At 37.9% G+C, this 26,397-nt stretch overlaps 1 protein-coding gene across 1 annotated transcript; it reads right to left on the bottom strand.

Moving 5' to 3' along the window:
* Positions 1-1,439: 1,439 nt before the first annotated feature.
* On the bottom strand, positions 1,440-26,262 carry CCT6B (chaperonin containing TCP1 subunit 6B; the record flags this gene model as incomplete). Its single annotated transcript, XM_081110869.1, has 14 exons — positions 1,440-1,635; positions 2,153-2,225; positions 3,707-3,809; positions 5,122-5,255; positions 7,444-7,591; positions 7,861-7,957; positions 8,535-8,617; positions 11,068-11,227; positions 11,381-11,491; positions 16,148-16,251; positions 18,181-18,354; positions 22,999-23,133; positions 24,037-24,100; positions 26,126-26,262. 14 exons carry the CDS (start codon positions 26,260-26,262, stop codon positions 1,563-1,565), a joined length of 1,596 nt encoding a protein of 531 aa, XP_080966995.1. The 3' UTR covers positions 1,440-1,562.
* Between the last annotated feature and the right edge of the window lie 135 nt (positions 26,263-26,397).

Genomic DNA, 26,397 nt, shown 5'->3' with positions numbered 1-26,397 from the left:
TATAAACTAGGAGGTCACAGTTGGATTCCCGGTCAGAGCACATGCCTGGGTTATGGGCTCGATCACCCATGTGGGGTGTGCAGGAAGCAGCCGATCATGATTCCCTCTCATCATTGATGTTTCTCTCTCTCTCTCCCCATCTCTTCCTCTCTGAAATCAATAAAAATATATTTTTTTTAAAAAGAAAGGAAATTCAAACACTTTCCACAACATGGATGAACCTTGAAGTCATTATGCTAAATAAAATAAGCTAGTCACAAAAGGACAAATACTATATGATACTACTCAGTATTCAAACTCAGGAGGGTTATCTGGGTTGCAGAGGTCCCCTCTGAGGAACAAGGGGTCCCAGGCCCACATCAGACACCCCAGCTTAGGGTTCCAGTGCCAGGAAGTCCAGTTCCAGTCCCCATAACTTCTGGCTGTAAAAGCCAGTGGGGTTTGTGGCTGAGAGAGACAGAGGGCTGCTGGAGACTCAGATGTTCCTCTTCAACGACCCACATACAAACTTATTTGAACTCCCTCTGAACTGCAGTGCTGGGACAGCAGCTCAAAAGGCACCCGGGACATCCAGGGAGGCACTGAACTATCTGTCATCAGAGTCAGCATGGGGTGCTATATATGAGTTTCTATGAACCTGGCTATGGCTGTTAGCCCACCATGGTGATTCCCTAAAACCCCACCCCACCCAACTTGCTGGACCAACCCAAGCTGTTTCTAGTGGCTTTTCCATGCAAATGGTTTATTTTCAGACTGTTCTAAAATCTCTCAAACAAGCAGCATCTGGCCTCGGCATGCCCTGTACCTCCTGTTAAGTGGCCCTAGGCCTGGCACTCATAGCAGCCAGCCTTGGTTCACAACTTGGCTTCTTCTGGGCATCTCCAAGCCCAGCACAAGTAGCAGCCAACTGCAGATTGCTTTGTAGCTCATGCAGGGTGGCCTTGGGTAGGGCACAGATGGTGGCTGACCTTGACCTGCACCTCCTGAAATGTCCCAGAGCCATGGCAGACAGCTGCAGATCATGTTGAAGCACCACCCAACCACCTCCACAAGCGACACACTCAAGGGGAAGACTCAGCAGGCACCAGAGCCCTGCTGAAGTAAGTTCTGCTCTGTGGAGTGGGCCCCAGAATAGCTGATTCTCCACAGTGGTCACAGCCAGTCCTCACAGCCAATCAACCTGAGGGTAAATCCCTCCCATTGAGGTGCCAACAGCAATCATAGCTCAACTACAACAGGAGGGTGCACACAGCCCACACAGGAGTGCACAACTGGAGTGCCCAGCTCAGGGGAATGGAGAGGCTGTGACACTGGATGCTACAGGACACCTATTACATAAGATTAGAACTCTTAGGGAAAAATATTTTCATTATTACCCCTTATTGTAAAAATCTTTCTTGTGTTCTTCATACCTGGATGAAATAATTTTTGAGACTGTTAAAACCAACAAATATAAGCTGCATTTATTGTGTAAAAATTAAGAATGGTTCAGGCTATATAAAGGTAGTTGGATGTAAAATGTGCTAAATCTCAGCTTCTAGAAGAGTTGATTTTGAACTCAATCACCCTTTGAGAGAAGACATACCAGCTCGCATAATTTCATCAACCAGGAGAATGTTCGCAGCAATCACTGTGCTGAAGAAAAAGATGACAGGGTGAGTAAAACCTACCAACTCACTCTTATCTTTTCTCCATAGCAATCTGCAATTACTAAAGGTACTTTGTTTTTCAATGATGTTGGTGTGAGATTTTCTGAGACACAGCTATTATAAATACAAACATTACCCTTGTATTATAAATTCAATTCTTTTGCTAATAAAGTGGAAGCCTGATTATATTTTCCAGCAAAACTGACCTCATTTTTAGCACATTATTTGATTTTCCCACTGTGCATGGGTACTATTTCAGTAAAGTCATTTCTTTCCTTTTCCCCTCAAATAAACAGAAAGATTAACATTTCCTATAACTTACATTGCTAGAACTAGAATGTTAGAGAGACTATAAAATGGCAGAAGCCAGTCTTAATAACTGAATACCATGCCTTTTCATACACTTAGCCATTTTTCCAATGCAGGATGGCAAAAATAATAGAAAAAATTTAATATTATCAATTATGTCCCCAAAAGTCTTTATTTTATTAATACAAACTTACCAAGAGTGAAGGAGTTGTTTTTTCACACAATAATTATCCCAAACTCCTGCATCTGCAGCTACCATTGGCTCACCTGGAAAGTAAAAACAAACTATTTTAATACTATAATCTATAATAATAAAAGCATAATATGCTAATTAGACCAGATGTCCTTCCCGATGACCTTCCGGGGGCTGAGGCAGAGGCGGCCACCACGGCGGCAGGGGCGGCCACCACGGCGGCAGGGGCCAATCCTCTTGCACGAATTCCATGCATCGGGCCTCTAGTGTTAATATATTAACATTTGTTGTATATTCTAACAATATTTAATATACAACCAAAACTGCTATTGTCACAGTAACCAATGACCTCCATGTTGTCAAATCCACTGCTCAATTCTCAGGCCTCATCTATCAGCAGTACTTAACACACCTGATCATACCCTCCTGACTATTCTTCCTCCACTCATCTTCTAGGACGGCAAACTTGCCTGTTTTTTCTTTTGCACTAGTGGCTCCTTTTCTGTCTGCTTTGCTGCTTCTTCCTCTCCTTCCCTGAGCTCTTACTGTTGGAGTACCTAAAAGCTCAGACCTGGATTATTCTCTTCTCTCTACACTAACTTAGATGATCTCATCCAGTCTCTACTTAAACCATATACACTCCGATGACTCTCAAGCTTTCATCTCCAACCCAGACCTTTTTCTTGAGCTCCAGACTCATACATCCAACTGTCTATTTTACTTGGAAGTCTACAGATACTTCACACTTAACTCTGAAAAACTTAATACTGGTCACCACCACCCCACTACAACCTGCTCTGCCCACAGTCTTCTCCAATGGCAATCCCGACCTTCTAGTTGTTCAGTTAACTCCTCTGCACAGAGTAGCCAATGATCCTTTTAAACATAATTAGGCCATGTCACACCTCTGCTCTAAATTGCTCCCTATTCCACTACAGTAAAAATCCGGGTCCTTAGACTGGCCTATATGCCCCTATACGACTTTCTACTACCTCCCCAATCTCCTTCCTCCTCCTCTAAAATATCAGACAATGATTTTTTCCACTGGCCAGTCCCTCTGCCTATGATACTCCTTCCTCAGAGCCCCACACGGCTATATTCATCACTTTTTTTTTCTCAACAGACATATTCTTGTTGATGACCATCCTCTTTAAATTGAAACCCCCTCCCAACCCTCCTGTGCTAATATTCACAATCATCCTATACTGTTATTTTATTTTTTTCATAGAATTTATTACTCTTAAAAAATGCTAAAAATAACTTATGTATGAAGTTTATTTTTTACTGTCTATCCTTGCCCACTACAACATAAGCTCACAAAAACAAGGACTTTTGTCTGTTTTGCTCTGTATGAATCCCAAGAGTCAAATAACAAGCACTCAATGACTATTTCTTAAATGAATGAATAATTTAAAAAGTTCAAAAGTAAACTAAAAGGCACCCAAAATTTAAATATTAAAATCATCCAAACCTCCACCCCCTTACTATAAGTTCTGGGTCACTATAGTATAACCTCTTTCTTTATTAAGCAGATAATTTTTCTTCATTTTCTTACCTGTATTCAAATCAATACCAACAGGTTGTTCTGACTCTAAATGCTCAGCCTGAACTTTTACTAGTGTTTCCTGAGGGTCATAACCAGAATTCTGAGCAAGAACCTTGAGAAATAAAGATAACAATAAATGTATGTGTGAAATACCTTCACATATATATGTGGTATCATATATTTTTTAAAAAGGCACTGCTCTCTAGTCTTGGGAAAATATATTCACAATATAATAATCATCTCCTTTTAAGGAATTTCATTCTTAATCTAAATCAAATGATTATTTCATATATCTAGCATTTTTTATATTTACTTAAACATTTTCCCTATGTACAGCACACTAAATTCTGAGTAGGGTATTAGAGTTCCCCCATCCCCACCCCAATAAATTAATTTCCCTCTTTGCAAAAGATTTTAAAAACAAAAGACATGAAAGGAAGTAGAATGGTATTCTTGTTTCCTCTAGTTCCTCTAGCCACATGTCTTCCAGTTTTTCCTGGGAACTTACAAAAGGAAGCCTACATATTTGCAGCATCTTTGTGCTCCTCATCAACAAGAGGAGAGTCATGACCTGTGGCAACAGGGATGGAGATACCTGCAGTCCAACCCAGGTTTACTGCAAGTGGTCCCAAACCAACAGTTGATGAGTAAAAAGGTATGACCAATGTACACTAGGTTTACCAATTTGCATCAACTAAAGGATCATTATTTATTGACTTTGCTGCTTTGGGGAAAGAAAAATCTTAGATTTCTGATTCACAAAGATTCCACAAATTATGAATAATTTTAAAGCAATTATCAAAGAGACTTTGCTAGCATTGTTAGTAATGTCGTAATTCATGGTAACAGCATATTTGAAAGTTTTTCTGCGCTTCTAAGCAGTTTATAACCAGGTTAAGACAAAAGAAAAGGAATTTTAGTTCTCTGTCCTACTGATACATGAAAAAATATTTGGTGTCTCTCCTTTTCTAAGGAATTATAATGAAAATGGAATGCAAGGTCATATTTGGGAGTGCTAAACACCCTGAAGTTCTCACTTTGCACAATTTAAAGTGATAATACTTTGGATACCATCAACAAAATAAAGGTCTACTCTAAAATCTAATTAAATCTTAAACTGTAAACTTTTTCATTATGATTAGTTAATCAAGCAGCATATTTGAAGGAAATTTTTGGAATTACTTCAACTTTTGGAACTCAGAGAACATCAGTAAAGCCAGGGGGTAAATTGGCTATTTCATTAAACTCCTAGAAGGATTCTGAGCTGTTATTCCAAAAGTTTCCCTGCTTTAGCTATAAAAATATCTTAGACAAAACTGTGTGAGTAAATGCAAAGAACTATGTCTGCTGTTAGACAATATATGCAAATTATAATGAAACACCTTATGTCTCCGGTTGTTCTTTGGCCACTAGGGTAGTTGTACCTTAGGAATAATGAGTAAGGCGTCAGCGAAAGCTTGGACTCCAAGGCGAGCCCTTCCTTTCACACTGTGCTTGTACTGCAGGAGCGCTTCAGCTACCGCCACTTCAACTGCACCAGCTCCTGGAACCACACAACCTATCGGAGGCGGAAAAAATGCCTGACAAGACATGCCATACAGAAGAAGAAAACACAGAAAAAGGCAACTCGCTATTCAAGTGTGCTTTATTACCTTGTCTACATCTAAAACATATATAAACATACACAGAAGTAAAGTAAGCTGCACAGCTCAGTGATTACTCAGATGTCTTTTTACCATTATTTCATATCTATCTTTTTGTTTATCAGATAAATCTGGCCCATTTTTATAAAATTTCTTACTCTATTTTTGAGATATAATTCACATACCATAAAATTCAGCTTTTTAAAGTTATACTTTTCAGTAGTTTTTAGTATATTCACATGAATGTGCAACCATCACCCCTATCTTATTCCAGAACATTTTTTTAAAAATATATTTTATTGATTTTTTACAGAGAGGAAGGGAGAGAGATAGAGAGTTAGAAACATCGATGAGAGAGAAACATCGATCAGCTGCCTCCAGCACATCTACTGGGGATGTGCCCGCAATCCAGGTACATGCCCTTGACCGGAATCGAACCTGGGACCCTTCAGTCCACAGGCCGACGCTCTATCCACTGAGCCAAACCGGTTTTGGCCAGAACATTTTTTAAAAAAAACAAAAAACAACAACCCTGTATCCATTCACAATCAGTCTCTAGTTCCCCTTTGCCCAGCCCCTGGCCACCACTAATTTACTCTTTGTCTGTATGTCTTTGCTTTTCCTGGATATTTCATATAAGTGGAATCACATAATACATAGCCTTTTATGTCTAGACTCTTTTACTTAGCATAATGTTTTCAAGGTCGTCATGTTGTACCATATATCACTATTTATTCTTTTTTGTGGTTAAATAACACGCCATTGTATGGGTATACCATTTTTGTTTATACATTCATTAACTAATGGATATTTGAATTGATTCCACTATATGGTTATTATGAAAATGCTGCTGTGAACATTCAGTTACAAGTTTTTTGGGTGGACATATGTTTTCAACTCTCTTTTTGCTGGTTCACACAGTAACTCTGTTTAACTTTTTGAGGAGCTGCCTAACTGTTCCCCATGAGCAACTGTATATGAGGGTTCCAACATTTATTATTGTCCAGCTCTTTGACCATAGCCATCCTAACATGAAATGGTATCTCTTTGTAGTTTTTATTTTTATTTCCTTAATGACTAATGATGTTGAGCATCTTTTCATGTGCTTATTATTCTATTTTAAACATGTGTTTTTATTGAATTATTTATCCTAACTCCTTTCAAAAGGTAGCTGGTTATAAATTATTATATATATATATATATATATATATATATATATATATATAAAAGCCTAAGCGACTGAACAACCAAATGACCAACCGATCACTATGATGTGCACTGACCACCAGGGGGCAGACGCTCAACACAGGAGCTACCCCCTGGTGATCAGTGTGCTCCCACAGCAGGAGCACCACTCAGCTGACCTACAGGCACCAGACGCCGGGTTCACAGCTGGCAAGCATGGCTGTGGCAGCACAAGCCTCTCCTGCCTCCACAGCAGCACTCCTGAATGGTGGCAGCAGTGGTGGCAAGCACAGCGGGGCTGGGATGAGCAGGAACAGCGCAGTGCCCGGCCCAGGATCAGGCTCCTCCCTGGCCGCCTGTCGCTTTGCGCACTACTACATCCCCCGAGAGGTCCCAGATTGTAAGAGGGTGCAGGCCAGGCTGAGGGACACCACCAATGCATGAATCCGTGCACCAGGCCTCTAGTTAAATAATAATAGCTAATATTCTTCCCTAATCTTTCTTTTTTATTTTATTTTTTATTTTTTTCACTTACAGTTTAGATTCAATGTTATTTTGTATTAGTGTCAGGTGTCTAGCATAGTGGTTAGACAATGATAAACTTTACACTGCACCTGAGGTAATGAAATGCGTTCTAAGCAGTAAAAGCTTCTTATGGTTTTAAAAATTAAAAAATGATAATACAGCATTAAATTAAGTGCTTTTTCATTTCATAAATAGAAGATAATTAAAATGGCAACATACTATTAACAATATTCCAAAGGGAAAAACCGTCACAACAAAAACTATAAATTGCCCAAAGTAAAATGAAATAATAGTTATCATTAATATATTTTAAGATAGTATACATACCAGATAGATTTATTACCACTTTAAAAATATGAGAGTTTCATATCCATCACACAAAAAACAACTTACCATCTTCAATGGCATTTCTGATGGCACGAAGTCCATCCCTTACAGCATCCTTGATTTGTGTGAGAGTATGCTTATTTGGTCCCTTAACCAACAAGGTGACAGAGCGAGGGTTAACACAGTCCTCAACAAAAGTGAACTTTTCTTCACCCTAAAGAATAATACAAGAAGATATAACTTTAATATGTAATGTCATTATGTCAATCTTCTTGTGACTTTTTCTTGTCAAACATAACTAAATATATGTTAAAAGCAGATAAGTTATATTTAAACTCTTAATATTTAGGTAAATAAATTATAAAATCTATCCTGTGTATTATTCAGACTTCAAAATGTAAAACCTGAATTAAAAGTTTCAATATTTAAAAAAGGAGGTAGTTTACTGTTTACTTTCTAACCACTGCCCCCAAAGATACTCACTAATGCATATTCGTGTACAAGACCAGCATGTCCCAAGCAATCTACACTGAGGTCTTCAAGAGAATTCAAAGCTATTCCACCACAAGCAAGAGTGAGTCTGAAATTACATGTATGTCAACATAGCTTTGGTTATGGAAAACATAAAGACTAATTTCTTAAAGGTGAAAATATACCTAACATGGAAGACTTCACTGTCACTGTATTATATTGCTTCTAAATCTGTTTTAACGAAATAAATAAATAAATAAATAAATAAATAAAATAAAATAAAATAAATCTGTTTTAAGAAGATGAAAACTGCCCAGCCAGTCTGGGTTGAGTGTTGACCTATGAGCCAGGAAGTCACGTTCTGATTCCTGCTCAGGGCAGCTGATCAATGATTCTCTCATCTTCATCGATGTTTCTATTTCTCTCCCTCTCCCTTCCTCTCTGAAATCATTAAAAAAATTTTTTTATAAAGATGAAAACCTTTCTTATATTTCAACAAAGTTTTGAGGTAGGTTAATCTTGATTTTTGACAATTAAATTATTTATTGAAATCAAAAACAAAATTTGAAATTTGTACACTACTATTTTGCTCAACAATGTTTGCATATAAGCTAAAAGGAAGATATGGGATAATTTCAAATTAATCTGTTAATAAACTTAGGGCACATAATTATCTGCAAGCTTACCTTTCCATATTTCTTCTTTTTGCTCTACGAAGAGCTACTATATCATGTTTTGCAAGCGCATCTAAGGACAATGGATCAATTCCCTATAATCAAATTAGCACAAAAGTTACAAGCATGTTTTAAGTTAGTGGTCCTAAAACTTTCTAATCTCATCACTGCTTCACACTCTTAAAAATTCTTAAGCCCCTAACAAAATAATCTGATGAACAGTAATAGATCCAGAGACATAGAAGGAAGCATGGAACAGACTGTTGAACCTCAGAGGGAAGGCAGGGGAGGGTGGGTGGGTGAGAAGAGATCAACCAATGAACTTGTTTGCATATATGCATAATACATGGACACAGACAATAGGGTGGTGAAGTCCTGGGGTGGGTGTAGGGGCAGGCTAGAAGAGGTCAATGGGGGGGAAAAGGGACATATGAAATATTTTCAACAATAAAGATTTACAAAATAAATAAAGTTTATGAAAGAGTAAAAGAAAAAATGTTATTAAGCCCCAATGGTATGGCTCAGTGGTTGACTGTCAACCTATAAACCAGGAGATAACGGTTCAATTCCCAGTCAGGGCACATGCCTGGGTTTCGGGTTTCGATCATTGATTCTCTCTCATCACTGATATTTCTATATCTCTCTCCCTTCCTCTCTGAAATCAATAAAAATACATATTTTTTAATTATTAAGAGCCCAAAGCACTTTTATGTAATCTGTACCTGTAATATTTATATCATTAAAATTGAGGAATTTTTTAAATGTTTATTAATCCATTTAATATAATAAGAAACCATTTATGTTAACATAAATAACATTTTTTAATAAAAATTTACTCTAGTTTCCTAAACAAACAAAAAATACAGTGAGGGTGAGACACTGTTTTAGATTTTTATAAATCTTTTTAATGTCTGTTATATGTTTTTTGTTTTTTCTATTGATTTTTTCTTGGAGAAGGGGAGGGGGAGGGGGAGGAGAGGGGGAGGAGAGGAGGAGGAGAGGGGGAGGGGAGGGGGAGGGGAGGGGGGAGGGGAGAGAAGCATGGATATGAGAGAGACATCAATCAGTTGCCTCCTGTACACACCCCTACTGGGGATTGAGCCTGTAGCCTAGGCATGTGTCCTGACCAAGAATCTAACCAGCAAACTTCCTTGCAGGGGACGATGCTCAACCAACTGAGCCACACTGGCCAGGGCTTTAATGTCTGTCTTAATAGAAGACAGCTGGATTCTCCTATCTGCTTCTGCATTCAATTTGGTGCAATATGTTGTTTTGTCTAAAGTATAAGAAGAAAACCTGGCCTCACAGAGACATATATTAGAAAAGAGAGGAATATTTTAATAGCCTTTTCAGATAAACATGGACATTCTTCTTTGATATTATACCAAAACTCAGTAAGTGGTCAGTTTCAATGTGGAATATGGAACCGTATCAATGAACTCTGCATACTCTCCAACATTAAAATCCATTTGTCTATCTTGCACTTTGAATTGATTATTAGGCATTTAGAAAATATTGGCTCACAAGTTAGGCAGAGCTTCCAAATGCTGACATATTCATGGTAATACAATATCAAATATATCACCTTTGCTAATATCATCACAAATGTTATCAGAAAAGCCTTTTAAATATAGGAAAGCTGTCAAGTTCACAGTGGCATATACAGGTTTTCCAAAATTCTAATTTTTGTTTGAAGACTCAAATGTTATCACTGGAAACAAATACCGTCAGTTGTTTTCCTTCAAGTGGCAGGATTGCTGCATTCATTTTTTAGAAGAAACTACCAAGCACTCATCTCTAAATATAGTCTGTCAGTCATCCTTTCAAGTAAAAATGGCACTGCATGATTCTCAATTACACAAGAGCTTTCCTTCGACACAACCATATTTTGATATGCCACAAAAGTGTTTTGTGCATACTTCATATTTTGTCACACAGAATTATTTAAGGATCAACATTTAATAAAATTAATAAGCTTTACTACTTCATAAAGGCATTCTTAAATGAACTCCCTTTTTTTTAAACTGCCAGTGTGTGGTAGTATGGCAATAAAGGGTATGATGACTACCAGTATAGTTTGGTGCTACTGCTTTGATTAGTGCTAAGGCATCAGCAGTTTTGCATCATCATTGCAAATGTCAACACAATATAAAAAGCATTATTACTAATATTATGAAAATAGTTTTGTCCTCACCAACTCCCTGAAATGGTCTTAGGGATTCCTTCAGGTCCACAGACCACACTTTGAGAAACACTAAAGAACATTTACAGCCGAAACCGGTTTGGCTCAGTGGATAGAGCGTCGGCCTGCGGACTGAAAGGTCCCAGGTTCGATTCCGGTCAGGGGCATGTGCCTGGGTTGCGGGCACATCCCCAGTAGGGGGTGTGCAGGATGCAGCTGATCGATGTTTCTCTCTCATCGATGTTTCTAACTCTCTATCTCTCTCCCTTCCTCTCTGTAAAAAATCAATAAAATATATTTTAAAAAAAAAAAAAAAAAAAAAGAACATTTACAAATAGTTAAAATCTAAACATTTTTTCTCACCTTTTGATTAATAACAACAAATCCTTTGTTGGAATGAGCACAGACTTTTTCTTTCAGGTCTATTATTTTTTGTACTCTATCATCAATAAATTTTCTTTCAGCTTTTACCAATTTCTCTTTTTCTTGAGCAGTCTTATAAAAGAAACCAGAGCTCACCTCTCTAAAAAATTAATAAAAACAAGCTAGTAAAGGCAATTGGGAGAAGAGGAAAAGGTAGGAGTTGACACTGAACAGTGGGAGGAAAGAAAGAGATTAAAAAACACTTTTAGAAAAAACAGTTTCAAATGTTATAAAGAGTAAATGACATACATACGTTTTTTCATATTCTAGTGATACATTGCAAATAAGGATATATGCATCTTCTACTCGCTTCTTCATTTCTGGGTGACGGGCACCATGATCCAAAACTAATCCTCTGATTAACCTATTAAAAATATGTAATGTTTCTTACCTTCTTTGAATATACACTCTAAAATTTGATATAAAATTAGAATTATACTTTTTTAAAGATATTTTTATTTATTTCTGAGAGGAAGGGAGAGGGAGAGCGAGATAGAAACATCAATGATGAGATAGAATCATTGATTGGCTGCCTCCTGCAAGCCCCCAACCGGGACCAAGCCCACAACCCAGGTACATGCCCTTGGCTGAAATCAAACCTGGGACCCTTCAGTCCACAGGCCAACGCTCTAGCCACTGAGCAAAACCAGCTAGGGCTAGAATTATACTCTTAAAGGTGTAACAGAACTGCTAGGGCATATACCGTTTCCTTACGCCAACTTTAATCCTAACACACAATTAGTAAAATTGGAAAAGATAATCTACTTTACACACTGTGACTGTTAAGTCATAATGAAATCAACCCAGAATTATCCTCTAAATTATGTGGCTCAAACATATGACACAGCTGATCAAGTAATGAAAGGTAGGCACACAATGAGCTTCTAAGGAACATTTATTTGTTCAAAATAATTATATGGAACTGAAAATTGTTAATCTAAATGTCCAACAATAGAGTACTATTCAGCAAATAATGGCCCAGATATTTCAGTCATAAAAACTATGCAATAACATGGAAAAATATTTACAGGGATGGCTGATAAACACAAAATGACAAATTGCATATAAAACATGATTGTAACTGTTCTTTAAAAAAATAAGCACTTTGGCATTGAAAAGAAAAAAAATGAAAGAAAATTAAAGAGTAGGCTTATGCTTGAGTGGTTAGGAATACAGATCATGTTGAGGGGTCTTTTTTCCTGTTTTCTAAATGTTCCTTCAAGAGTAAATATCTTTGTAACTCTTTAAAATTCATTTATGCCCAATTAGGGAATGGCATTTCTACTGAATCTTTTTTTTTTTAATATATTTTATTGATTTTTTACAGAGAGGAAGGGAGAAGGATAGAGTTAGAAACATTGATGAGAGAGAAACATCAATCAGCTGCCTCCTGCACACTCCCTGCTAGGGGTGTGCCCGCAACCCAGGTACATGCCCTTGACCGGAATCGAACCTGGGACCCTTCAGTCCGCAGGCCAACACTCTATCCACTGAGCCAAACCGGTTAGGGCATCTACTGAATCTTTTATAACCAATATTTGTTATACATTAAAGATATAATTTTTTGAATAGTTAAATATAAGGAAGTTTTCAGTTTTAGTCTAACTAGATTACTCTAAGTCAGCCGTGGGCAAACTACGGCCCGGATCCGGCCCGTTTGAAATGAATAAAACTAAGAAAAAAAAAAAGACCGTACCCTTTTATGTAATGATGTTTACTTTGAATTTATGTTAGTTCACACAAACACTCCATCCATGCTTTTGTTTCGGCCCTCCGGTCCAGTTTAAGAACCCATTGTGGCCCTCGAGTCAAAAAGTTTGCCCACCCCTGCCTAAGTCCTAACTTAACGTGAAGATATTTTAATTAGGAAGAAACAAACTACATGTTCAATATTCTTCACTCTTCAAACATCCTTTACTGTTCCCCCCACCTCACTCTCAGCAAACGTCCTTGCTTCTTCAAGAAAAAAGAAACACTGTCCCATCACTACCTCTTACCAATCCACCAGCACTTGAACCCGAACCTCCTATGATTACGAATGAACTGTCCATGCTCTTCTCTAAGGTTAACTCCTCCACGTGTGTACTGTATTCCTTTCCCCTCTCTGCTCCTGCATTGTCCCCTATTCCCCTACACTAAGTCTTTCTGCCTAAAGGAGCATTCTCATCAGGATACAAATTTGCCATAATTCCCATCTTTAAAACAAAGGATTCTTTGGGCCCTGCTGGTGCGGCTCAGTGGTTGAGCATCGACCTGTGAACCAGGAGGTCACAGTTCAATTCCCGGTCAGGGCACATGCCCACATTGCAGGTTTCCGGGCTCGGTCCCCAGTAGGGAGTGTGCAGGAGGCAGCCGATCAATGATTCTCTCTCATCACTGATGTTTCTCTCTCTCCCTCTCCCTTCCTCTCTGAAATCAATAAAAATATATCCTTTTAAAGGAATCTTTGGGTTGAAGCCCCATTCCCACGTTCTCTTCTAGCTACTACCCTATTTCTCTCCACCCTTTTATGGATAAACTCCTCTGAGTTGTCTACATTTGCATCCTCACTTCTTCCCAAACCATTCTCTTGAGCCCACTTCAATCTGACTTTCATGTCCACCCCTTTACTGAATGAACTTTCATTAAAGTTACCAAAAAACTAAATTTTTCCCAAATCTAATAGTCAATTCTCAGTTCACAACAATTTGCTCAAAATTTCAGCAGCATGACATAGCTTATTATTCTCTCCTTCTTGAAATACTTTCTTCTCTTACTAGTAGTTTCTGGGACACTACCCTCTCTTGGTTTTCCTCCTATCACACTGACCACCCCTTCTCAGTTTCCTTTGCTGAATGCTCCTTATCTTCTCAATTCCAAACACTGGAGTGTACCCAAAGTTCCCAATCCTTAAATTTCTGCTTTTCTTCATCCATATTTACTTCCCAGATGATCTCATCAACTCTTATAGCTTTAGGTCATCCATACACTGATGACTTCCAAACATGTATTTCCAGTCCAGACCACTATGTGCACTCCAGAACATTTCTCCAACTTTCTACTCAACCACTAATAGGCATCTAAAAATACAACATTCCCCAAACTGAACTCCTGATTTATTTCCCCAAACCTGCTCTTCCCAGTCTTCTCCATGACACCTCCATTTTTCCAGCTGCTCATGCAAAAACCCAAGAGACATCCTGACTCCTCTGTTCCTGCCACGTTCTATGTCAAATCACCAAGAAATCCTCTTGCTCCTTCTAAGTATACCCTGATCTAAACCATTTTCATTTCTCACCTATTATCACAACAGATTCCTAACAGGTCTCCTACTTTTGCCCTTACACCTCCCACCCCACCCTAGTGTATTCTCCACATAACAGCCACAGAGCTCCCTCTGAAATATAAATCAAAAACTTGTTGCCCTCAACAATAGTAAACTAATTTGGACCAACACCAATACCAAAAACAATGTTGGGTTAAAAACAAGAAAACCTTTAAATGCTAGAAAGCTATAAGATAATAAAGAGTCACAAAATAATTTTCTTTTCAAAACTGAAAGGAAAACCAGAACTCTAAGAGGTAAGTAGAGAATTGTGGGATCTCCTACTGCAAAGTCATTTGACAATTCAGGCAAATCTAAACTTTGGTTTCAATGACCTCACAATGAGAGGGGGCAGAATTAAAAGTTCAAAGTTCATCCAAGGTACAGGGTCTAATAGAAGGCCCTCTTCACATTAAGTGGGAACCTCAATAGGCTATATATTCAGGGTATAAACCAGAAGGATGAACTAAAAGCAAGCAGCCCTCACATGAACTTGGAGTTAGAATTCACAACTGGATATTCCCAAAAAGCCTCAGATGTGGATGTAATTTAGTATCTGGGCTCCTTACAGCAGCAAATTCAAATTCTCTGCAGAAAAGCATCTTCATCCTAGGTCTCAAATTATTTCTACAAATACTTTTTTCAAACATAATGAGTAGCACATATAGAAATAAAGTATGATGTGTGAGAAACAGCAAAATACAATAAACACCATAAATAGACAAGCCAGACTTTAAATAATGTAATTATCAGACATGGACTATACAGTGTGGGGCAAAAGTAGGTTTAAAGTTGTGAGTATGCAAAAACAGTTTATTCTTGCATTATTATTTATTAATATTGTATTATTTACTTGTTTTACAACTATAAACCTACTTTTGTCCACCCCTGTATGTTTAAAGAAATAAAACGTAAGTTTGGGAAGATATGCAAGGAATAGGAAACCATAAATAGTGACATGGCAAATTTAAAAAACAACCAAACAGAACTTCTATAAATAAGTAAAGATATATATACATATTTTAAAAATAAAGTATTTACTGATGAATTATGATATCTGGACTGGCTTCAGAATAATCCAAGTTTAGGGCAGGGGAAAGAGAAAATGAGTCTATAAGGGTTTTTTTAGCCATCATCTGAAAATAGATAAAGATGAGTAACAGATATGTCACTATTCTATTCTACTTTTACATATGTTCAGAATTTTCCATGATAGAACATTTAAAATTAGTTAAGTCCCAAATCAATAAGATGCCATATACTCTGAGTATATACATACTCAAGCAATGTCAATTGCATGGCCCCTCTTACCTCATCATCTCCTACAACTTTTTCCTCTGATTCTGCTCTAGGCACAAAGGAACACACAAGCACATTTCTGCCTCAGGGCCTTTTCAACTATTATTCCCTCTGCCTAGAATACTCTACTTCCAGATATTCAGAGACCTCCTTAATTCTCTAGTTTAGTTTCATGTTGCTCTAAAATCACACTTTTTCTCACACACACAGTTACTCTAGCCTCTTCATAGCATTTAATATCACTTATTTGTTTACTATCTCCAACTAGAAATGTAAGCTTCTTGGAGAAAGAAACTGGCTCTGGTAAGTATCCAATTAATATATGTCGAATGAATAAACAATGAAACTAACGAAAGAGTATCTGAAGATAACCAAATATTCTAGAATTTATGTATTGCCAAAGTTTATGTAATTTACTTTGTATCTGTTTCTGATTTGTGCTTCATCTCCATGATTTCTACCATGAAGAGATCAATAGGATAACCCGGTCTTGTAATAGCCAACACAGAATCCACCACGGCCTGAAAGAGAAATGAATGAGAACAGTAAGTTATTTGGACTACTAGAGAACACCACTGGCCCAGGTAATCTATCACCAGACTAAGCAGGCAAAGAGCTTCAGGCTCCAAAACACGGGGCAAGGCCAAAAAGGGCCGCTTGGTAATAGACATTAATAATTACAGCCTACAGGGATTTCAGAGATCATCAAGTCCAAACCCTTTATTTTACAGATAAGGAAACTAAGACAAGACTTTAAGAAGTCATGCTCTTGCCCAGCTGGCATGGCTCAGTGGTTAAGCATCAGCCCAAGAATCAAGAGGTTCAGTTCCTGGTCAAGGCACATGCTCCAGTTGCAGCCTCAATCCCCAATATGGGGCATGCAGGAGGCAGCCGATCTTGATGTTTCTCTCCCATCGATGTTTCTTTCTCTCTATCCCTCTCCCTTCCTCTCTCTCTAAAATCAATAAAAACATATTTTTAAAAAATAAGTTATGATCTTAAAGATCTTAAAACAAGTAGTAGCCAGCCAGGACTAGAATTCAGGTCTCTGGAACTGCCAAGCCACTGCTCCTTCTACTATACCAACACTGCTCAAACTTTTCCACCAAAGGACACCTTAATGATAAAGAAGGGAGTCTAACATAAGGGTAGAGCTCAAATTTGCTAGCTATTACCAATAGGAAATTTTTAAGTCTTGTGTTTTATCATGAACACTTTCCATGTATTGACATTATACATACATGTTTGTTTTAATGTGAAATAATACTTTTCCCCAAAAATCATAAAGTAAAATTGACACTTCAAAAAGATGTGTTTCATTTATTCTTTTAAATATCGCCAGGTATATGCAATTTGAGAAACATAGCCCAATACACCCCATTGTTTAGCTCAGAGAGTAACATAAAATGACCACAGAAATAAAGTGCTACAGTATAACCATCCTAAAATGTAAATAATGCAAAAAGAAACCAACACAATTTCTTAGAAAGATTACTTGATATAGCATAATATTTGGTTTTGGAGCCTAATAGGATATGACAAAAAAAATATTGGATAGTGAGAGTATCAGTGTTTGTATAACTCCAAAAGGAAATGGGGGGCCCTAACCAGAGAGCATGAAGATTCTGAGCAACTTGCTATATGTATTCCAACAGCAAAAAATACAGCAGAGTCTTTATTTAGACTCTGCTCAGTAAGAAATTGTCTGATTGTAGTCTGATATCCCAAATAGGTTTTCCTGTTGGTAAGGAGAATTTACCAGAAATAACAACTATTCCAGTCCATTTGGGATTTATATTCCTCAAAGTAACTTAGTATGACAGCATTCTGACTTATATGTCAATGTCTTGTGAATTTGGTTATGAAATCATCATTCCTAATACATTAATATATTCAAATTTCAGAAACTGCAAACCTAAGGAGCAATGATATTACCAAACTATAGCCCCTTGATAAAAGGCTTCCCAAAATACCTAATCTTGTCCTTATATTACATACATTCTACCTTTAGAAGTGATCAAAACAAATTATGCAGTTCCCAGAAGTATTAGCAAATCAATCGTGCTTCATTAAAGTTGCAACCTTAACTACAAAGCACACTGCCAAAACAGCCTCTCCAGGTATAACCTCATGTAGTTAATATGGACCTCTAGGTATGAGACCAGTACTTCACTCCACTGGCTTCCACAGGGGATCAGCCAGAGGCAGCCAAGGACCCACCCCATCTTTCAAATTAACTTAAAAGAAGGCTTAATGTGATACTGTTGAAAAAAATTATACATACTGTTCTGACCAGTCACATCTAGTAAGCAAGTCTATAATGTTTGTCTTCCATAATTTATTTTACATTCAAAAAACCACATGCACTAGTTGAATATCTTATAGGAAAAAGAAAAATATCACCATGTGTCAGGCTATACTCTTTCTGAATGTAAAAATTAATCACATACCTCTATTAACACTTCAGCCAGTTCAGCATGAACTTTAGTTTGTAGGGATGTTCTAGCCACCTCTAAGAGGATATCTCTTTTCATCTCTTTTTTAATTTTAATTTCTTCCAAAACATCAAGTGCTTTTTTCTTTGCAGCTTCAAACCCTTCAGCTATTATTCTAGGGTGCAAGCCCTATTAAAACAACATAAAACTATAAATTATAAAGTAACTCATCCAAAGTAAAAGTAACCATCCTTTCCTATTAATAGGTATGTCTGCAAAAAGTAATAGTACATCAATGCCACTAAATATAAGTGTATGGATATAATTTATAAAAGAAGCTTTTCAGTGCTTCACATTTAAAACAATCTCAAACTTACAGAAAGATTCTTAGTACAAAAAAACTACAAAAGTCCTTTTTATTTCTGAAAATTAGGACACATTGACATCATATGGTCTTAATATATCAATGGAAGAAGTCCTTAATATATCACAAAAGAAGTCCTTTTAATGCAGAGAAAAAGAATCAGCACTGGCTTAGAGAAAAGTGGCAGACAGACACGACCCTCATTTAATGTTCAGTTAACACCACAGTCATGGGACAAATAGACATCATGTGCCTCATGATATGATGCATTAAGAACACTACAGCACTTCTACGGCATTCCTGCCAAAAGTTTATAACCTGAGTCTAATCTGAGGAAACACTCAAATCCAAATTGAGGGACTTTCTACAAAATAAATGGCCTGTACTCTAAAAATAATACTATCATGAAGCACAAATGACGGCTCAGGAACTGTTCCAGCTTAAAGGAAACTAAGGAGACATGACAGCTGAATGTAATGCATGAACCTAGATTTTCTTCTGCTATAAAGGACATTATTGGGATAAGTGATGAAATTTGAATAAAATCTGTATCAATTTGTCAGTGTTAATATTAATTTCCTGGTTTTGATCACTATACTGGATTATATAAGAGAATTCCCTTGTTTTAAGAAATATTTAGATGGTCATATCTGCAACTTATTCTTATAGCATTCAAAAAATGTACCTTATTACATATATAAAGACACATATATACATTTATTTTTTTATCTGAGAAAGACAAGTATCATTCTTTGAAATATTCTTGCAACTTTTCTAGAGCTGACATTATATCAAAATACTTTTTAAAAACAGTATTTTTTTTAAAAAGTAATACACAAACTTACTGAAGCTGGGACTGGATCTAATTTATCCCCTTCCTCCATTCCTTTACATCAGTCCTATAACAATTTCTAAAAGTTGCCATCTATTGAGCATTTGAGCCAGACACTATTCTAAAGAGGTTTACATATATTATTTAATTTAGTCCTCTGGATGCTATGAATTGGGAGTTGTTATTATTCCTGTTTCACAGATGAGAAAATTGAGGCTTAAAGAAATAATGTAATTTGCCTTAGCAGGCCTGACTCCAGAAGCTGTTAATAATGATTTTCAAAACATTTTTCCTGTCTAGGACGGACTTCACAATTCCTCACCCAGACTACTCTAAAAACCTCATCTTTTGATTCCCTTAAAACTGTCCCCCAAATATTTAAAATGCAAATCTGACTATATCACTCATTAGTATGTTAATATGAATAGTATTCTTCTTGGTTAGTATACCATATGCTCTCTATGATCCGGCTCCCACCTACTGTCCACATCACTTTAAACTCCACCAGCACTAAACTTCTTGTAGCTCGACACCCATATTGTGTTGCTTCTCTTCTCTTGTGCCTTCCTCATGTTTTCCTTCTGCCTGGAATGCCACTCCCCTAACTCCCGACTCTTTCACCTGGCTCACTCTTTCTCATCCTAAAGATTTAGCCCAGGCCTTGTTTTCTCCAGAGAGTGCTACCCGACTACCCCCGGCTAGTTTAGGACATCCCTCCCTGTGCTGCCAGTTTCATAATTATATTAACGTCTGTCAGCATCTCCCCCTTTCCGAACTTCATTTTTTCTAACCCAACCTTCATTTTGTTTAGGTATCCCTCGTCCTCCAGTGCTTCAGGGGAAGCTGACCCTATCCCTAGTTCAAGGGTTGGGCCCTGGTTAGATTAAGTCAATTCCCTAAAAACTGTTATTGGTTGGGATGACATAACACCAAAGTTGGCCCAATCACTTAAAGCAGTGGTTCTCAACCTTCTGGCCCTTTAAATACAGTTCCTCATGTTGTGACCCAACCATAAAATTATTTTCGGTGCTACTTCATAACTGTAATGTTGCTACTGTTATGAATCGTAAATAAATATCTGATATGCAGGATGGTCTTAGGCGACCCCTGTGAAAGGGTTGTTCGACCGCCAAAGGGGTCGCGACCCACAGGTTGAGAACCACTGACTTAAAGGAAGGACTTATCTTCCATAGTTGGGTGAATGGTATTCTCTGCTCTGTCCTGCTGAGTGTTACTAAGGGAAGAAGGTAGGCTTGATTTCCTCTGACAGTCTTACAGTCAGGATGAAAATAAGCCTTATGATGAAACAGCATTATAAATAGAAGGGCTAAGAGAAAGAAAGAACCTACTTGATAACTGACTGAATTTTTTAATCAACTGGCCCGAGAAGCCTGCCTTATCTCTCTGTGTTCCGTTATAGGAGATCATTTCTTTGTTTAAGTGACTTTTAGTCCAGTTTCTACTGCTAGCAGCCAAAAGCATTATGAAATAAGTTGCAGGTACTGAATTAATAGACAATCCCCAATACTAAATGAAACACACAAAAAAGTAATAATTTTAGCACTTTGACCAGATTATGCTTTGCTGAAACTGTCCTTGAAAGAGAGGAAAATTCAAATACTTAGAGAAGACAGGTAAGTAATACCAAGTAAAGAATACAGATTGAATAAAGGCACAGAGGTAGAAATGTCTGTAATGATTTCAGAGGCTAGTGAATGGAGGAGTCTGACTAGAGTAGATAGTTTATAAAGGGAAAGAAAACTGGAAAAGTAGGTAAGTTCACAATGTGGTAGCCTTCAAAATTTTTCTCGAAAAGTAAAGCCTCTCTAATAAATAGTGTTGGAAAAACTGGAAAGCCACATGCAAAAGAATAAAATGAGACTGCTATTTGACACCATACCCAAAAATTAACCCAACATGGATTAAACACTTAAATATAAGATCTGAAACATTAAAAACATAGAAGAAAACATAAGTACCTAAATTTACAGACTTTGGTCTCAAACTGGCTGTTATGAACCTGACCCAAAAGCAAAGGAAGTAAACGCAAAAATAAATAAATCGAACTACATCAAACTAAAAAGCTTCTGCACAGGAAAAGAAACCATTAACAAACCAACCAACCAAAAAAGCAACCAACCAAATGGGAGCGGTATTCGCAAACAATACTTCAATAAAGGGCTAATACCCAAAATATATAAGAAACTCATGCAACTCAACAACAAAACAATCCTATTAAAAATGGGCAGAGGACCTGCACAGACACTTTTTCCAAGAAGACATACAAATGGCCAACAGATATATAAAAATATCCTCAACTTCGCTAGCTATAAGGGGAATACAAATCAAAATCACAATGAGAAACTACTATTGGAATGGTTATTTTCAAGAAGACACAAAATAACAAATGCTGGAGAAGATGCGGAGAAAGGGGAATCCTCATTCATTGCTGGTGAGAATGTAAACTGCTATGGCCACTATGGAAAGCAATATGGAGGCTCCTCAAAAAAAGAAATGAGAATAGATCTATCATATGACCCAGCAATCCCTCTACTGGGTATCTACCAAAAAAATTTGAAAACATTTATTCATAAAGATATATGTATCCCTATGTTCATTGCAGCATTATTCACAGTAGCCACGACATGAAAATGACTTAAGTGTCCTTCAATAGATAACTGGATAAAGATGATGTGGTACATATATATAATGGGATACTACTAAGCCATAAGAAAGGATAAAATACTGCCATTTGCAACAACAAGGATGGATCTTGAGAGTATCGTGATAAATAAGTCAGACAGAAAAGGAGAAGAGCCATATGATTTCACTCCTATGTATGATATAAAACAGAAGTCAACAAACAAAACAAAACAAACTCATAGACGCAGACAACAGTATGGTGGTTACCAGAGGAGAAAGGGTGGGGAGAGGATGAAGAGGGTAAAGGGGTGCCAAATACATGGTCACCGAAGGAGACTAGACTTTGGGTGGTGAGTACACAACACAATACACAGGTGATGTATTATAAAATTGTACACTTGAAACATGTAATATATTAACCAATGTCACCTCAATAAATTTAATTTTAAAAATAGTAAGTTTTCTCCAGTTTTTTTAAAACCACAATTTGGTTTCAACTTTATCAGTGATGTGTTTTTTTCTTAGGCATTAGTCATGGGTACATGGCTAATTTTGTGCCTTTTAAAATCTCTTAAATTTTCCATTCTAAAAAGAGGTATATAATTCCAATAAAAGGCATTGTTTTTTTTTGGGGGGGGGGTCATTATTCTTTTCATTTATAATTGTCCAAAAATATCTTCATAAACATTAACCTTTGCCCTCTAAAATTTGCCCAGCTATTGTGTTTTACTGGTTGAGCATCAACCCATGAATCAGGAGTTCATGGTTTGATTCTGGTCAGGGCACATGCCCGGGTTGTGGGCTCGATTCCCCACTAGGGGGCGTCCAGGAGGCAGCCAACAATGATTCTCATCATTGATGTTTCCATCCCTCTCTCTGAAATCAATTTTAAAAATTAAATAAAATTAAACCAGTTTACTAGTGTAAAAACAAACCCAAGTTTCCATTCAAAATATAGTACTACATGATTGTGAATTCTATGAAATTATAATACCTCAGAAATGTAACGATCAGCTTGTTTTAGTAACTCCCCAATAATTAGAACATTCGAAGTAGTACCATCTCCTGTAATGTCATCCTGGGCTGTTGCTACTTTCGCTATCAAGGAAGCTGTTGGGTGTTGAATTTGCTGGAAAAAGCAAGCAACAGATTTAAAAAAGAGAGAGAATAAAGAAATAAAGAAATAGTCTACCAAAAATAAGATAACCTAAGGGTCAATAGTAAAATCAAGAAATGAGCCCTAGCTGGTTTGGCTCAGTAGAGAGAATGTTGGCCTGCGGACTGAAAGGTCCCAGGTTCAATTCCGGTCAAGGGCATGTACCTTGGTTGCAGGCACTTCCCCAGTAGGAGGCATGCAGGAGGCAGCTGATCGATGCTTCTAACTCTCTATCCCTCTCCCTTCCTCTCTGAAAAATCAATAAAATATATTTTTTAAAAAAAGAAAGAAATGAAATAGGGTGAAGGCCTGGAGAGGGGAAGGGAGTAGGAAGGGGGGCAGTGGTCAATGAGGGAAGAAAGGGAGACATCTGTAATACTTTAAACAATAAAGATTTTTTAAAGAAATGAAATAAACATCATTCTACAAGTTCATAAGTTTTGTATTATCAATTATTAATAAATGTCAAGACCGAGAGTTAAAAGTTGAGAACTAATGAGATTTGAACATTTTATAAGAGTCTTTGCTTCAGAATGCAATGACATTTCCTAAATTAGATTAAATCCTTAAATCTCAAAGATGAATATATTTACTAAAATTGCAAAGGACTTTTCTCTTTTCCATGATTACAAAGAACATAATGTGATGCCTTTAAAAGATTCAACTAATTTGGAAGCATCCCTAAGCTATTACTAAAACTATACTAAGATTTGAAAACAGCCAAAAAAAAAACATTTTTTATTGAGGTTTAATCCAACAAGTGTACTTCATGATTGCAATATTTAGCTGAAAGCCTTGGTTTAAAGATATACAAACTGTATTATGCTCTCAGTTAAGGCTTATTAAGGTTTATTAAAGTCAGCAGCACCAGCTCACCATCTCATGAAGCAGCACATTGCCATCTTTGGTGAGTTTGATATCACCTGCACCAGAAACAAGCCTGTTCAGAAAACAGTGATGTTATTAACTTCGTATGACCAGAGTCAAGCAAGACATAGCGCTTGCCACTCCACTCTCACTAATATAGGGAACTGGGCTTGGAAAACTTCCATCATCCAAAGAGATACCACAGTAAGCACCCCATTTGCAGCCCACAGAATCACTTTTCCCCAGATGGACTGCTATGGCGATTTCACTCCAAATGGACAATTTACAAGTTTCAGGATTAAGTGCAGTTGGTGAGTTATGACAGTGGTTTGGTCCAGAAGAGTACTTGGAAGTCTACAGGCCACACATTTGTGAGTTTCCTGCAGGTTTATTTGGTGAAATGTTACCATTCATTCACTCAGTGTAGTTTCTTTCCCTCATCCCTTACATTTATTAGAGCATCAAATCCTGTCATTCTACAACTAAGAGCCTCTTCCAACTACTCCCTCCTCTCCATTTCCAGTCATCATCATCTGCAGTGTGGACTATTTAGCACCCACATACATCTGAATTTGAATCTACCCTCCATTTATCTTTCTATAAAGCAGGATGACTCAGTCAGCTCACTGATCAAAAATCCTCAGCCCAGCTGGTCTGGCTCAGTGGTTGAGCATGGACCTATGCACCAGTAGGTCATTGGTTCGAATCCCAGTCAGGACACATGTCCAGGATGTGGGCTCTATCCCCAGTGTGGGGCGTGCAGGAGGCAGCCAATCAATGATTCTCTCTCATCATTGATGTTTCTTTCTCTTTCCCTCCCTTCTTCTCTGAAATCACTATATATATATATATATATATATATATATATATATATATATATATTTTAATCCTTCAATGATTTTCATGTTCTCCATCATTTTCAAGGTAAAATTCTTACTACTCAGCAATGGCGTAGTTGACCCTTTCCCATCTGGTTGTATCTATTTAAAATGTTTCATCTACAAAATGAAATCTTGTGGGCAAATCTTATGGTTCCCTTAATACATCACGTTTGTTTTTGTTTCTCTTGGATTTATGCCAACTGATTTTCTTGTTCCTGAAGTTGCTCTATCTAAAAGACCTTTGTTCACTTCTCCAGCTGGTGAATTCTAACTCACCTTTCAAGACTCTGATAAAAAAAAATATTCCGTTATTTGAATCTTTTCCTTCCCCATTATCCCATCAATAATCAGTCCCTTTCCTTGGTGTTATATATTATATGATTAAAAATACAATGCCTGGCACATATTTTTAAACATATATATAATATTATATAGAATACACATCACATTCGTTCCTAACAAGTCAGTCCCCTTAAAAACTAAAACTTTATCTTGGTCATCTCTGTGTTCTCAGCATCCCATAATAAGCACCCTCTTTTACTGTTAATGTATTTTGCTCATTCCTGAGGCTGTACCTCTCCTCTTACACCTTTTTTCTGTTAATTTGCTCATTCCTGAGGCTGTATCTCTCCTTACATCTTTTTGCCCTCACTCGTCTTTCCTTCACTCTGTCCTAAATAATGGTGCTAAATACATGCTTAATGGATGAACAGATATGAAGAACCCTAGGCACAGAGCATCCGAGTAACTTGCCAAAGGACTCGCAGATGGAAGGGAAACTGGGATTTGAACCCACACCTGTCAGGCTCCAAAGCCCGTGCCCTCCCTACACCTGCCGACCATCACCAAAACGAGGGGCCCACAGGCGCACAGCCTGAAGGAGCAGGGGCGTCAGACGGCTTAGGTTTCATTGGAAAAACTTAACTTTCAAACTGCATATGAACCTTAACGGAAAGTTGGTGGGGCGGGAAGGGGCGCGACAGGGAGTCACAGCTTCCCTCGTGGGGCCTTTTGCTCGGGGAGGCTTTTCCTCTCCTTCCGCACGGGGCTAGAGACGACCGCAGGTCAGGAATGAGGAGGAGGGAAGCCAGGCCCACAAGTGTGTCCACATGGCGCCGATCGCTTCACGGAACGTCGGCCGACAGCGCGCCCGGACACCCGACACCCCCCCGGCGCCCTAACCGCCGCTCTAACCGCCGCTCCGACCGCCGCCTCACATTTTCATGGTGCCCTTCGGACCCAAGTTGGTCCGCAGCACATCCTGCAGCCCTCGGGCAGCGCATATATTGACCGCCAAGGCCGCCTGGGCCCGCGCCACCTCAGCCTTGGCGTTTAAGGTCTTGATGGCAGCCATAGCAGGACGGTGGAAGGACCACCTGACCGCCCCGAACAGCCGGAGCCGCGATTCTGAGGTAAAACCCAGCGCCTCGGTCCACGCTCAGGAGCTCCAGCCAATCCTCGCCCGGGACGGAAGTGACGTCATCACGCA

The sequence above is a fragment of the Myotis nattereri genome (genome assembly GCF_964212035.1).
Source record: "Myotis nattereri genome assembly, chromosome: 16".
NCBI classification, from domain to species: Eukaryota; Metazoa; Chordata; class Mammalia; order Chiroptera; family Vespertilionidae; genus Myotis; species Myotis nattereri.
The sequence above is the reverse complement of the archived record's forward strand: the minus strand, read 5'-3'. Positions and strand labels throughout refer to the sequence as shown.